The sequence below is a fragment of the Canis lupus genome, chromosome 6, assembly GCF_048164855.1.
Source record: "Canis lupus baileyi chromosome 6, mCanLup2.hap1, whole genome shotgun sequence".
In the NCBI taxonomy this organism is placed as follows: Eukaryota; Metazoa; Chordata; class Mammalia; order Carnivora; family Canidae; genus Canis; species Canis lupus.
The window spans coordinates 41,366,392-41,381,405 of record NC_132843.1 but is presented as its reverse complement, the minus strand read 5'-3'; the positions used below and the strand labels follow the sequence as shown (position 1 = coordinate 41,381,405).

The 15,014-nt window shown below is 45.0% G+C and overlaps 1 protein-coding gene across 12 annotated transcripts in view; it reads left to right on the top strand.

The window, feature by feature from the left end:
- Positions 1-15,014, top strand: part of NVL (nuclear VCP like) — a 90,235-nt gene that overhangs the window by 63,056 nt on the left and 12,165 nt on the right. For 4 of the 12 annotated variants that reach the window (XM_072830126.1, XM_072830121.1, XM_072830123.1 and 1 more), the window contains one exon: positions 9,235-12,077. The exons of 3 other annotated variants lie outside the window; for them this stretch is intronic. In XM_072830126.1, coding sequence (XP_072686227.1) covers positions 9,235-9,537 — 303 coding nt within the window. In that variant the 3' untranslated portion in view covers positions 9,538-12,077. 5 more of the 12 variants (XR_012032762.1, XR_012032761.1, XM_072830122.1 and 2 more) reach the window with 3 other exon arrangements.

Sequence of the window (15,014 nt, the reverse complement as noted above, 5' to 3'; positions counted from 1 at the left end):
TTTTAACCCTTATGTGTTTGTAGCATTCCCTTTCTGAATTGGCAGAGGAAGATTCTGGGCCGTCGTGACTTAAAACTGCATAGAGCAGTGTCTGCAACTGCCTCCCAAAGGAGGGGCACAAGAGCAACCAGCTTTGTGGGTTGAGGCCCCAGTGAGAGCAGTCTAGGAAGACTGCTTGGAGGAAGGTAAAGCCCAGGCTGTGAAGTGAAGCACACTGGACCTGAGGCCGTGTCAGGGCCGTGCAGTAAAGAGGACATAGGCGTGAAGACTGGGTCTGGTTTTCCTTAACAGGACACTGGCCTGACTGTAGAGTCGATGGGCAAGGACAGCAGAGGTGAAACTCTCTGCTCAGGCTGCTGAGTAGATGAGGGTCTGGAAGTAAGGAGATGATGCTACCCAAGGTTCTGGTGCTTAGGCAATACCCAGGTGCGAGTCAGCTCGGAGGCTGGAAGCTCGGGGGAGCCCTCTGGCCCTACCAGCATGTGGCTTCTGGTCAGAAACACGAAGATGCGTGGCTTCAGGGCAGTGCTCTCCACCTAGGGCCGTCTTACTGCCAACAGCCCTCACCCCACCCCCAGGCAATGTCTTGGGGCACTTGTGTGGGGCCCTGGCTGGGGGGTGACAGTGCTAGCAAACCAGCTACAGTGCACACAGAACAGCCCTATGACATGAGTCATCAACCCATGGTGTCCGTAGAGCCACAGACAAGTAACCATGCTGTGGTTGTGTCTTGTCTTTGTAGCCAGCAGGTTTGGTGACAAGCCCACATTGCATTTCTGCCCCTACCCTGGGCTCTGTCCAGGAACTGTGCTTGTGAGCTTTTGTTTGCTTTGGTTAGAGCATGTGTGTACAAACACAAACACACAAGCATGCTTGAGAGTTGCTTGTGGTTATGATGGCACGATAATCCTTCCACTCTTGCTCTTGGGTTATCACTAATTAAAGGCAGAGCCTGGAGCAGACATCCAGGCCTGAAGTATGTGGTGTTCAGGGCCGCACAGATTCGGACCCTGATGATGAAGATCACTGTTTACAACATGTTGTCCTTTGAAGGATGTGCTCGGCACCACGGGAGTGCCTGACATGACCATCAGCTAGAACCCCCTTGCCGTTCACAGTACTGGCCCTGAAGCCCCCCACCTCAAAGGCAAGATTGTTGAGAAAAAGGATCTGTTAGCCAACAGCATCTACTGTGAACCACGTGTGTTCCTGGTGGTGTGTATACCGTGAGACAAAGGCCTTCCCTCTGAGGAGCTTGTCTGCTGGACGGGAGGGTGACACCAGTGTTTCTAAACCAGCACAGACACATTCACTCCCAAGGTGGGAAGAATTGGAAGGCCTGAACCACACAGCAATTTCAGCTGCATCTGGAAGAAAATACTCCAAGATGTAAGCGGGGGCGCCCTGGGGGGAATCCCAGGTCCCTGTTTTGTCCTGGCCCTCCCGTCCCACCACCAGCCCCATGCTGTCATCACACAGGCCATGTGGGGAGGGCTATGGTGCCTTGGCTCCTCAGTCAGTGGTCTGGGGAGGCTGGCGGGCGCTTGGCCTGGTCCTTGCTGTGGCCTGGGCACAGTGGGCACATGTCTGTGTTCAGACGCCACAGTGCATGGGGCCTGTTTGTCTAGGTCTGTCCTAGACTCGGGGTGGCCTCATGCAGTGTCCATGTTCTGTGAAGTTGTGTATGTTCAACAGGAGAACACCACCGGCTGGCTGTGCAGACATTCTCAGGTGGCGGTAAGACCCCCTGACGTCAGGGGCTGTGCTTCTGTCCATTGCATTATATTCTAGACCTGTCGCAAGCAGATAATATATGGGGAGAGTGCAGGTCTTTATTTTAAAGAAGTTACCTGGTGTAAATGTGGAGATTTAGGGGAAAATCATAGAATTAGAGATACCGGCCCTTTGGGCAGCTTCCATGCACAAAGTTGTGAATATGGAAAGAAGAAAAACAAAAAAGACATTTTAATAGAAAAATCAATGTGACTTTAAAAGCAGCTTTTTGTAGCACTGTGGTCTGGACTTTACGTGGTCTATTCTCAGCATCTGTCAGTGATAAAGGCAGAGGAGGGTTTTTGCTTATTTCCTCTTTTTGACATTAGAAAGTATTCTAGCTTCGGTGAAGGGGTGTTCTCTGCAGGAGCCTGGGAGCCTCACACATAGACCTGCGAGGGGATGGTTCACAGTGCCTGGGTGCCCACCCACAGGGTAGAGGGCTGCTTACACTGGAATACACACCCTTCCCTGCTCCTCCCTCCCCTTCCTCCCCATCTCTTATGTCACCTGTCCCCACACCTCCACCACCCCACTCCCCCCACCCCCCGCAGCCATTTGTGTGTTCTCTTGAGTTAAGAGTCTGTTTCTTCATTTGCCTCTCTCTCTCTTTTTTTTCCTGCTTTGTTTGGTTGTTTTCTTAAATTCCACATGTGAATGAGATCATGTGATATTTGTCCTTCTCTGAATGACATATTTCACTTAGCATTATACTCTCCAGTTCTTTCCGTGTTGTTGCAATGGCAAGATTTCATTCTTCCTTATGGTTGAGTAACATTCCTCTGTGTATATATACACCACATCTTTTTTATCCATTCATCACTCAATCCATCACACTTGGGCTACTTCCGTATCTCTTTTTTTTATAAATTTATTTTTTATTGGTGTTCAATTTGCCAACATATAGAATAACACCCAGTGCTCATCCCATCAAATGCCCCCCTCAGTGCCCGTCACCCAGTCACCCCCACCCCCCCGCCTACCTCTCCTTCCACCACCCCTAGTTCGTTTCCCAGAGTTAGGAGTCTCTCATGTTCTGTCTCCCTTTCTGATATTTCCCACTCATTTTTTCTCCTTTCTCCTTTATTCCCTTTCACTATTTTTTATATTCCCCAAATGAATGAGACCATATAATGTTTGTCCTTCTCTGATTGACTTATTTCACTCAGCATAATACCCTCCAGTTCCATCCACGTCGAAGCAAATGGTGGGTATTTGTCATTTCTAATGGCTGAGTAATATTCCATTGTATACATAAACCACATCTTCTTTATCCATTCATCTTTCGATGGACACCGAGGCTCCTTCCACAATATTGGCTATTGTGGACATTGCTGCTAGAAACATCGGGGTGCAGGTGTCCCGGCGTTTCACTGCATCTGTATCTTTGGGGTAAATCCCCAGCAGGGCAATTGCTGGGTCATAGGGCAGGTCTATTTTTAACTCTTTGAGGAACCTCCACACAGTTTTCCAGAGTGGCTGCACCGCTTCACATTCTCACCAACAGTGCAAGAGGGTTCCCTTTTCTCCACATCCTCTCCAACATTTGTTGTTTCCTACCTTGTTAATACTTCCGTATCTTGACTATTGTAGATAATGTTGCTGTAAACATCAGGGTGCATGTGTCCCTTTGAATTAGTGTTTTGGTATTTTTTGGGTAAATACCCAGTAGTGCAACTGCTCATTCACAGTGTAGTTCTATTTGTAATTTTTTTGAGATGCTTTTCTACTGTCTTCCCCAGTGGCTGCACCAGCTTGCATTCCCACCAACAGTCACAAGGCTTCCCCTTTTACATCTTCACCAACACCTCTTATTTTTTGTCTTTGATTTTAGCCATCTGACAGGAGTGAGGTGGGGTCTCACTGGTTTTGATTTGTATTTCCCTTACAATAAGTGATGTAGAGCACCTTTCATGTGTCTGTTGGCCACCTGGATACCGTCTTTGGAGAAATGTCTGTCTTGTTTTCTGTCCATTTTAATACGATTATGTGAGGTTTTTTGGTATTGAGTTGTATAAAGTTCTTATGTATTTTGACATCATATATGACATTTACAAGTATCTCCCATTCAGTAGGCTGCTTTGTCATTTGGTTAGTTGTTTCCTTCTCTGTGCAGAAGATTTTTATCTTCATGTAGTAATATAACTTGACTTTGACTTTCCTTGCCTGAGGACACAGACCTAGAAAAATGTTTCTGCAGCCACTGTCAGAGGTATTATTGCCTACATTTTATTTTTATTTTTTTTTAAGATTTTTTTTTTAAGATTTCATTTATTTATCATGAGAGACAGAGAAACAGAGAGAGAGAGAGGCAGAGACACAGGCAGAGGGAGAAGCAGGCTCCATGCACCGGGAGCCCGACATGGGATTCGATCCTGGGTCTCCAGGATCGTGCCCTGGGCCAAAAGCAGACACCAAACCGCTGCGCCACCCAGGGATCCCGCCTGCTCGCCTTACCATCTCTTGGATTTGAGTGCAGAACCAGGTATCAGGTGGACCGTCTTCAGCTGTGTGATGCGTATCCAGTGGTTGAGTCCCTGGAGTCTGGCTGCCACCTGGTTGGTCAAGACCACCTGGCAGAGGCCTTTCGGGGGAGCCTGGAATGCAGTTTTTGTTTTTAATGATTCTAATTCGCAAGGGTGGGAAAACTGGAAATGTTCTTTTGAGAGTCATGGGCAGATGTTTGAGGAACTGGAATTCGAGACCCGGTCTGGTCACAGGTGTGAACAAAGCCTCAGTGGCAGTGAACAAGATTAGAATGAAACGTGGACAGAGGCACAAATAAGTATTTCTCTATAGTTTCCTTACATTCTTGAATTTTAGGGGGGATCAGGCAGGGAGAAAAGTAGATGTTTCATCTTTGTTTACAAAGGCTTACCAAACTGCTGTTAAATCACCTATGGTTCCTCAAATTTGGAAAAATAAAACATGAAAGAATCAGCAGCGCTTCCAGCAAGAGTTGTAAGGACTATAGCCCTCCGTTCGTTCAGTCCCGTGTTTTTAATTCTTTTCTGTTTGAATCCAGGTTTTGCCATTAGTCCTGGAAATTTTTACGCAGTCCATTTTTATGATTGCAAAGTTACCAGAAATCTGTATTTGCCAGAGGCCTTTCTGTGAACCTCCTTGAAGATGACCCACTTTGGCAGGAATATTATTGTAAAAGCATCCCACTGAAACAGTAACTGTAAATGACAGCTTCAAAAAGCGTTCATTGTTAAAGATCGATTAGAGTCCATTATGGGGTTGACAGAAGATTTGGTTGTGTCTGTGACAGAGTTTTCAAATGAAAACTGGGGAAAAGATAGTAACATGATACAGGACGTACCAGACTTCAGGAATCTTATGTGAAGGAATGTCTACAGGAGTTACATACCCACGCCAGTATATCGTAGACACAGCTGGTTCTACATCTTCTCCAGCGGGGCTTCTCCCGGGACCGTGTATAGAAAGGGAGCTGTGCTCCAACATTTCCCTCTTTAAAAGAGAGAAAAAATCTTGTGAGATGTTGTAGAGACCTTCCATTCAATTTCAAAATTAATTCTAAATTAAAAAGACTTCATTTAGGATTTGAAATTGGGAAGTTTCTCAAAAATATCAGTGGTTCTAAAACACTTGGTCAAATAGGACCACAGGTTGCCATGAAACACTTGGTTACATTCTTAAACCGTGATGACATTTAAAGACCTCTCTGGGGGCAGCCCCGGTGGCACAGCAGGAGGTTTAGTGCCTCCTGGAGACCCAGATTGAGTCCCACGGGCTCCCTGCATGGACCCTGCTTCTCCCTCTGCCTGTATCTCTGCCTCTCTCTCTCTCTCTCTCTGTCTCTCTCTCTCTCTCCCCCTCTCTCTCCCTGTCTCTATGAATAGATAAATAAAAATATTTTTAAAAAATAATAATAAAGACCTCTCTGGCAAATATGTATTTTTTTGATGGGGGAGGGGCAGAGAGAGAGAATCCCAAGCAGGCTCCACGCTCAGCCCAGAGCCCAAAGTGGGGCTCAATCTCACAACTCTGAGCTCATGACCCAAGCCAAAATCAAGAGTTGGATGCTCAACTGACTGAGCCCCCCAGGCACCCCTATAATTTCTTATTAAGAGCAGACCAAAAAAAAAAAAAAAAAAAAAAAGCAGACCAGTAATACAAGAAAACCCGTCCTTTCAGCAGATGAAAGAAAATTAAGGTGTAGTTCTGCCTAAGTACATTATTGGCCTAAAGCTTCTTTATTCTACCCTACCTTGACCACACATAAAATTCTTTGTCAACTCTTTAAAAATCTTAATTTATAATGAAAATTAGGAAGTAAGCCATTGTGGACTGTCCCTCCACGAGCATTGTGCCTTGGCAAATTGGCAAATACTGTTCATAATCTCTAGAAACATGTGCTTTCTCACAGTAAACTTTTCGATGACACAAAATATGTTTTCTAACAGACCAAGACATCTTTTGTTACTCTGCAAAGGCAGCCAATGATGAACCTGGTGTTGATGGAGTTTTTGGATATAAATACGTGAGGTTTGGTGGGGTCTGGAGCTGACGACCGAGAAAGAATTCTTGAGACGTCTGTGGTGCAAAATGGTCATTGTATTAAAGCCCAGGGACAGGACTCATGGGCAAAGAGAGGGTACTCCTGCTGCTTCCACTCCACTGCCCCTTCTGTCCCCACTGCCCCAGGATTGTGAGGACAAATGATTATATACTTCAGGGTTGAAGGAAGTAAAGATAAGGGAACTTCCAAAAGGACTTTCATATGCTAAAGAAGATTCCTAGCACCCCAGAGGCCTGGCTATGGTCAAACCCAGGTGGTTTTTCCCTCTAGTGAGGCATTAATGGGAAAACAGTTTGGAGCTTCCTGGAGGAACCTCATACCATGTCCCCTCCAGTGTCTGTCAGTGGGCTGCAGGTTATATGGACATTTAATTGTATCTACATCTCCCTCTGCCTTTGGTTCCCACATCAGTGGCAGTAATGTTTCAGTATTTCATTTGGGGCTGACCTAGACAGCCATTGGATTTCATGTAACTCATTATTTAACTTAACAAAACTTGAAGGTTTTGAGTAACCAAAAGATTGTTGTAAAGTATTGGCTAAAAATTTCACCTAGAAATTCTTCCCGTTTACATCTATTTAAATTATTTGTTCTTAACACTTATGCTTTGATGACTTAGAATTTCATTGATGTTGGACACAAAGTCCGTTAGGTTTTTGGCCAACCAATTTCATAACAGGTAGAACAGAGGGTGCATTATATTCGGTGTTAATAATTCCAAAATTGTGTCTTTTAATTAAACCAACAAACCAAAAATAGCATTTGGTCACCAAAGATCATCCTAGATCTTGTGAACTTGAGGAAAAAGCCCAAATATTTGGATTAGTTTCTATCTTTTTTTTTTTTTTTTTTTTTAGTTTCTATCTTTTTAAGAGTTTTAGGAATCCTTCCACAAAATCCTTCAATAGAGACTTTCTCTCCATCTGGTTACATAGTTTTTTTACCTTAGCTTGGAGAAGAGAGGGCTGAAAAAGACATTCCTATCAGACCGTGAGTATCAGCTTCTAGCTTGGCCACGTGCTCAAAGAATCCTTTTAAATGTTTTGTCAATGCTAGCTGGACAAACAGTAAATATCTCTGGTGATACTGAACCACCTCTTAGACTTGAGACATCACCAAAGAGAGTACAAAACAATGTCTCTTTCCTTCTCTCCTGGATACTGCAGACAGAGGTCAGGGAGGACAGACTCCTGGAGGCATGTTCATCCCTGGGCGGCTCCACAGGTCACAGCAGATGGCATGACTCTGGTTTCCCCCCAACTTTGAAAGGTTTTTCCATTTGTTTTAATTTCCATTTCCCCTGGCTGTTGCTATCTGAGTGAGGTCACAGCCCACCAGGCCGTCCCTGAGTACCTTGCCAGCTCTGGGAGGCCTGGGTGGGAGCCCTCTTTCAGGGGGACGTGGAGTATGTGTGTGGGCGCTACACTGGCAGATTCTGTTGACTCTTGTACAGAATCTTTCAAAGTCAGACCTGTGGCCTCTCATCCTGTTCCCTGCCTTCTTAGCAACCCATTAATCTCAGGCGAGAACTCAAGTGTAGAAGCCTTTGAGGATCCTCTCTGGATTTTTTAGCTGTGACCTTGAATTTGGCATTTGGCCAAGGACTGAAAGCTGCCCCAAGGGGATGGCCATGGCCTTGGGTGGCCTTGTTTGAAAAGGAGGCTATCTGATAGTCTCCTCAGAGTAAAAAGGGTCAAGGCTGAGGAGTACTAGGAGAAGCACCCAAATAAAGGAGGAGCCCCATGCAGAGCAGCGATTGTCTTACAGCCTTTTGTGTTAGCTACCTCTCATTTTTAATTTTTTATTAGCATTTGCCACAGATCCTTCAAGATAGCTATTTTGGAATTTTGAAGCATTTTGGAGGCTTCTGCACACCAGTTAAAATAGATATTCCAGTCTCTCTATTTGGTTTGGGAACCCTGGTTTTTAAGTGAGCTTTTAAAATGATCTTATCTGGGGCGCCTGGCCTCCTCAGTCCGTGGAGCCCAAGGCTCTTGATTTCGGGGTCATAAGTTCTCGAGCCCCTGTTGGGCATAGAGCCTGCTTTGAAAAAAGTGGTGGTACCTATTTGTAACATTCCTCGTTGTGGCCACCGTGGTTCCCTACAGGGCTGGCAGTGGTTTGGTAGGACCCAAGCTTCAAATGAGGTTTAACCCACATTTCCATCTGGCTGTAGTTTCAAGCCTCCAACCTGACCATTCCAAGCCCAGTTCTCAGGACACGAAAAAACCTAGTAAGACTTTGCCATTTTTGCAGACATCAGCTTCTGGGACCGTAGTGCTTAGACATAAAATAAAAGCAGAGGTGCTGGATGGTGGCATGCACCTGAGAGGGGTTGCTGTTGGGTCAGGGATTGTGTGGTGTTGTGTGTTGTGCTTTGTTGCATAGAAATTCCTTAAGGTGGGCTGGTGTCCTGCTATCGGCTGAACCTATTCTGTGGCCAGCGTACCCTCACATGGGAGCCTCAGAGTTAAGTGGCTGGCACTCAGGAAACTTTGAAGTCTGGACCTGTGTCCACAAATTTTGCTGCTTTTTTTCCTTCCAAGACTACTGTTAGGAATAGCCTGTATTTGGAACTATATTCACCCAAGGCTTTGCCCTGCTCCAGGTGCCTCCAGAAGGAGGATTGTGTAAGATCTGCAGGCCATAACTAATTAAGACTCTGTTTTTCTTCATTTTCTAATAATCCTTTTGTCTCAGCTTTCTGTAGTCACCAAATTATTTGAGATTTCCATGAGAGCTTTTATTAAGAGATGATAAAAACAGTAGTGAAGAAAAAGCAAGTTAGCATAAGAAGCTCTAAATATTTCATATATTAATACCTTTTCAATGAATGATTCTCTAAAATATATGTTTTGTTTTATTGGCTTTCTTTCTTCTTTTTTGTTTAAGATTTATTTATTTATTCATGATAGAGAGAGAGAGAGGCAGAGACACAGGAGGAGGGAGAAGCAGGCTTCATGCCGGGAGCCCGACGTGGGACTCGATCACGGGACTCCAGGATCGTGCCCTGGGCCAAAGGCAGGCGCCAAACCGCTGAGCCACCCAGGGATCCCTTTTATTGGCTTTCTGATATGCCATTTCATTTTTTAAAAATTTATTTGAGAGCGAGTGCACGAGCAGGGGGAAGGACAGAGGAAGAGGGAGAAAGAGAATCTCAAGCAGACTCTGCAGAGCATGGAGCTGACTTGGGGCTTGATCTCACCACCCTGAGCTGAAATCAAGAGTCGGACCCAGGTGCCCCAGTGCTGCATTTCTAACTGCTTCCCTACAAGAGTACATAGAATTCACCTTTCATTTTACTTCTTACCACAGGTCAGAAACACAGCCACTTTTCAGTTAAGAATAATTCAGTTTTAATGATCCAGAGATTCCTCAGCCTTTATTTCTACTAATTAGAAAATAATGTTGGTACTGAAACTTTTGGAGGTGTCCCATGTAGGCCATTCCCCATACTCCCAGAAAAAGGCACCTTGTTACTTTCCTTCACATGACGACACATAAGGGGTTATTTATTTTTCTAACAAAATGAATTTCGTAAGAATTAGTTTCTGAAATCTAAATTCTAAGAATTATTTTTCTGAAATACTACTTTTAGATAGTTCTTCATTTACTACATTCCTTTGCATAGTGAGCTGTCACAAAAGATCTCACTTAAAGGGTGTCCTGTATCTAGAAAGCTGACGGCTGCCCACAGTGTAAGGAAGTCTCCTCTCGGCCTCACACATAGAGCGCTGAGTTGTGATGGGCAGTGTTTTCAACGTCCCTGTTGTCAGCACAGAAGCCTTCTGGACTGAGCCGGATGCTTCTCTAATGGAAGCCAAGACCTAACTCCAAGCCAGTTCATTGAAACAACTTTGTGAAGAGTGGGAGAAACGCACCCTGAGGGCACACAGGCCACTGAGAGTCAGGCTTGACCCAGTTCAGATATTGAGAAGTAGAGAAGAATTATCCTTTAGTGGTCCCCCACGAATTTATCCCTTAGTTTGAGGCTTCGGTTAAAACGACAGCATGTGGAGTGTGTGCAGGACATGTCCTTATGCTGTGGCTGGTGGTTTCTTATGAATGTTAAAGACATTCAGGGCTTGCGCCTGGTGAGGCAGCCTCTCCCCAACCTGCCACTTGCTTCTAGCGACTCAACCGGCCATATCCATCAGGCATTCCTGTTTCAGGAATAGCCTGAAAAGCCCACGTTTCGGTTATAATAAATCACTGCTATACACTCACTTCGCTGTTATTCCCCACATCCCCACCCCCACCCAGTGTAGCACAAAATTATATCTGTTTATCTGGAGATCAGATGGATTTTCTTGATTATTATTTTAATTCCAGTTAGTTAGTATACAGTGTAATATTAGGTTCAGGTGTACAACATACTGATTCAGCACTTAACTACATCACCCGGTGCTCATCATGATAAATGCACTCCCCTCTGGTAACTATCCATGTGTTCTCTAGAGTTAAGAGTCTGTTTCGTGGTTTCTTTTTTTCCCCCTTTGCTCATTTGTTTTGTTTCTTAAATTCCACATGCGAGTGAAATCATGATAATTTCTTTCTCTGACTTATTTCACTTTGCATAATACCCTCTAGTTTCATCCACATCATTGCCAATGGCAAGATTTTCTTTCTTTTTATGGCTGTGTAATCTTCCATTGTGTAAAGATGACACCACGTGATCTATTCTTTCATCCATCAGTGGACACTTAAGCTGCTTCCATATCTTGGCTATTGTAGATAATGCTGCTGCAAATATTGGGGTGCATGTATTCCTTTGAATTAGTATTTTGTGGGGTTTTTTGGATAAATACCCAGTTAATATGATTGCTGCGTTATAGGATAATTCTATTTTTAACTTCTTGAAGAACCTCCATACTGTTTTCCAGAGTGGCTATACCAGCTTATTCCCACCAACAGTGTAAGAGGGTTCCCCATTTCTCTGCATCCTCACCAACATCCATCGTTTCTTGAGTTGGTGATTTTAGCCATTCTGACAGATGTGAGGTAGTATCTCATTGTGGTTTTGATTTGTGTTTCCCTGATGATCAGTGATGTTGGGCATCTTTTTATGTGTCTGTTGTCCATCTGAATATTATCTATAGAGAAATGTCTGTTGATATCTTCTGCCCATTTCTTAATTTGATTATTTGGATTTTGGGTGTTGAGTGGTATCAGTTCTTTGTATATTTTGGATACTAACCTTTTATCAGATTTGTTATTTGCAAATATCTTCTCCCATTTAGTAGTTTGCCTCTTAGTTTTGTTGATCATTTCCTTTCTGTGCGGAAGCTTTTTACTTTGATGAAGTCCCAATAGTGTGTTTTTGCTTTAATTTCCCTTGCCTCAGGAGACAAATCCTTACTATAGCTGATGTCACAGAAATTACTGCCTGTACACTTTGCAAGGATTTTTATGTTTTCAGGTTTTCACATTTAGATCTTTAATCCATTTTGAATTGATTGATTTGTGAATATTGAACCATGTTTGTACCCTGAGGATAAATCCCAGTTGATTGTTGTGAATGGCTTTTTTGATGGTACTATTGAATTCAGTTTGCTTGTATTATATTGAGCATTTTTGCATCCATGTTCATCAGAGATATTGGCCTATAGTTCTCTTTTTTGTGGAGTCTTTATCTGGTTTGGGTATCAGGATCATGCTGGACTCACAGAATGAATTTGGGAACTTTTCCTTCCTCTTAATATTTTTTGGAACAGATACATACTGGTTTTTTATTACCAAAATAAATGATAAAGATGTAGGAACTTCCCAAAGGTCCATTCAGTTGCAGATTTGAACTTCAGAACTCAGAGTTCCTAATTCCCGGTCCAGTGTTGAAGAACAATACCTGTACCGAGAAGTGGACTTATCATTAAATACACAACTACATGAGTTTCAATAAACAAAACCTCCAGATAAAGGAAGAGAACATTACTGGTTATATTTCTAGAGTAGTAGTTGCCAGGGCTGGAGGGGGAGGCAGCGGAAGGGCCCATGGCTCATACATCCAGCCTCCTTTGGGGAAGATGAGATGAACTCTAAAGACGGTTGCACAATACCGTGAATGTATTTAATGCTGCTAAACCATACACTTAAAAATGGTTAAACCGATCAGTTTTGCTAGGCAAATTTTACCACAAAAAAAGAGAGAGGAGAGATCATCACTAGAGCCTCAGAAGCTGTACTCCTTCCTTCCAGCCTCAACCTCCAACCCCCAACCCCTGATCCCAGCACCCCCTTGCACCTCACGGCTGACTGACTGTACTGAAACCCTTTAGTTATAAGGGCCCGGCAGTCTGGCTATCTAGCTTCAGGCACAGCTGGAGGGAGAAAAGAAGAAAGCAGTGTGATTGTTTGCCTGAGGTCCCTCAGGGTTTATTCCCCACCCCCACTCCACCGCCCCCCACCCCCATGATGCCGATTAAGTGGGAACCATGGCAACAGTTTCTGGAACTTGTGTTGGATGAACATTTGCGTTTTATTGAGGAACAGCCAATGCATGGTTTGTGAAGTGAAATGCCAGCAAGGTGGGGTGGGGGACATACACACAGGACGCTCTGCACCTGCTCTAGTGTCCAGCGCCCGGCCTCCGCTCCGCACACCCGCACACTGATGTGTGCCTTGAGGCTTATCACAGGCTCACTCGCTTCTTTGCTGTTTCTTCGACTATTTCCTAAGTGATGTCTGCTACAATGGATGGACTGTATGCAGCGTCTGTGTGAGTTATGCATTGAATCAGAAAGCAGAAATTCACAGACCTGCCATCTAACTACATCATGATTTTAAGTCACTGAAACATCATTACGTGTGTGGTGTGTGCCGGCCAGGCGCCGTGGTCAGTGTCGCTGGAATTCTCAGCGCGTCCTGACGTCGGCCCTTTCCGGTGCCCGTCAGTATGTGAGCCACAGGGCAGCGGCAGCAAGGTCTGGAGGGAGTCTGGGACAACAGTAGTGGCACTCCCTCCGGTCGCAGTCATGGTTCTGCCTGCCTGGCCAGCAGGGCAGCGATGCTGGGGCTAGGTGCTGCACGATGTTTGCCGTATTTAATCGGCCAGAGGGAAGGTGTTTGGAAAGCTCGAGGCGGTGCATTCTGTCCTTGCTGCACAGGTTCCCCAGACCCCACGGGATCAGTCGTTTGCCTTTAGGTTTCTGAGTGTTGGAGTCTGCTTCCTGACCTTGTTTCTTTAGGTTGAAATCTATAGAATCGCACAGCGCTGGTCCGATCAGTGGCACTCATTCAGTCAGGCAGTCATCAGCACTCATGAAGAACCTATGCTGTGGAAAAGTTCTTGGAAGCCTCAGTGAAAACCGAGTTTTCTCTCTTAGAACGGCACCAGACCCCCCTTGGATGCCGATGTAAACTTGGAAGCCCTTGCTGCTGACCTGCGCTGTGACTGCTACTCGTGAGTACCTGGGTCTCAAGGGCATCACCTCTCGTGGGCAGAATGGGGGGACAGCGGTCTCGTGTAAGGGCTTAAATTCTGGATCCCAGAGAGCGCGGGATGCCTTGTGTTTGGCTCTGTCCTGGCTCCTCCTGAGAGGGAGGATGACCCATTTTGCGGCTCCTGTTCTGACATGCTTTGGCCCTCGGCACATCAACTCCTGCGTTCACTGTTGGCATCCGGCCACCCTGGCCGCTGTGGCTGCCCTTCTTCCAGATGTGAGCAGATGTGTGCAGCACTGAAGAGAATAATCTGTGAGCGCTTCACTTTCAGAATGCAGAAGGCTCAGAATGCATTTTTCACAGCATACCGGCTAACACACGCAGCCCGTAGTAGCAGCAGGAAATCTGCCCTTTCTGCCTATACCCCTCTTGTTTGTGTGGTCATGGTTTTTATTCTTTGCTTTACATTAAGTAAATGTGTTAACTTTCCCATTTTGGGTACACAGAGCAGAAAATGAAACTCCCATTTCACTAACAGGGAGATGGCAACAGCCCCTCTGCCTTATATGGAAAGCTCTGTGGGTTGGTTATTCTCAATATACTTGGTGCTCATGCTATTTCTTTAGGTCAAAACAAAATGTGTTTTCTGAAGCCAAGCAAGTAAGGCGATGTTTCCCTTTTTCTTTTTTCTTTCTTTTTTTTTTTTTTTTTTTTTTTAAGATTTATTTATTTCAGTGAGAAAGAGAGTACAGGGGGTAGGGGGAGAGGGAGCAGACTTCCTGCTGAGCCTGGAGCCTGACCAAGACTTAGGACGCTGAGATCATGACCTGAGCCAAAACCAAGAGTCAGATGCTGAACCACCTGTACCACCTGGGCGCCCCTGGGACATGGTTTTCATGTTCAAGGCATTCAGGACTCTTACTCCATAATTTGAACTTACATCCCCGCAACAGACCTGCTGGGAGCAGTTGGCCCTCAGTTATTTCCGGTTCTGATTGAAGAAGTTCATCTCATCAAGATGGTTGCCCTGGAACCCACGCTGATCATTCTCAGGGAGTGTGGTCAGGATACATCGTTTTATCTTATTTTTTTATATATGGGCATCCAGGGCCACGAGCGTCTTCTCTCATCTGGCTATCTTGGCTCAGGTGCAAAGGCAGGGATTATCATGATGACATGCTGAGCGCTAGGTGGTAGTGGTGAGCCCCTTCTTCCCTCTAAGGAGAGTGCGTTCCCCCTCACCCTCCACCCCTGTTGGGGCTCAAACTTGTACAATTAAATGAGCTCACTATTAAGGGGGGAGAAGACTTAAGGG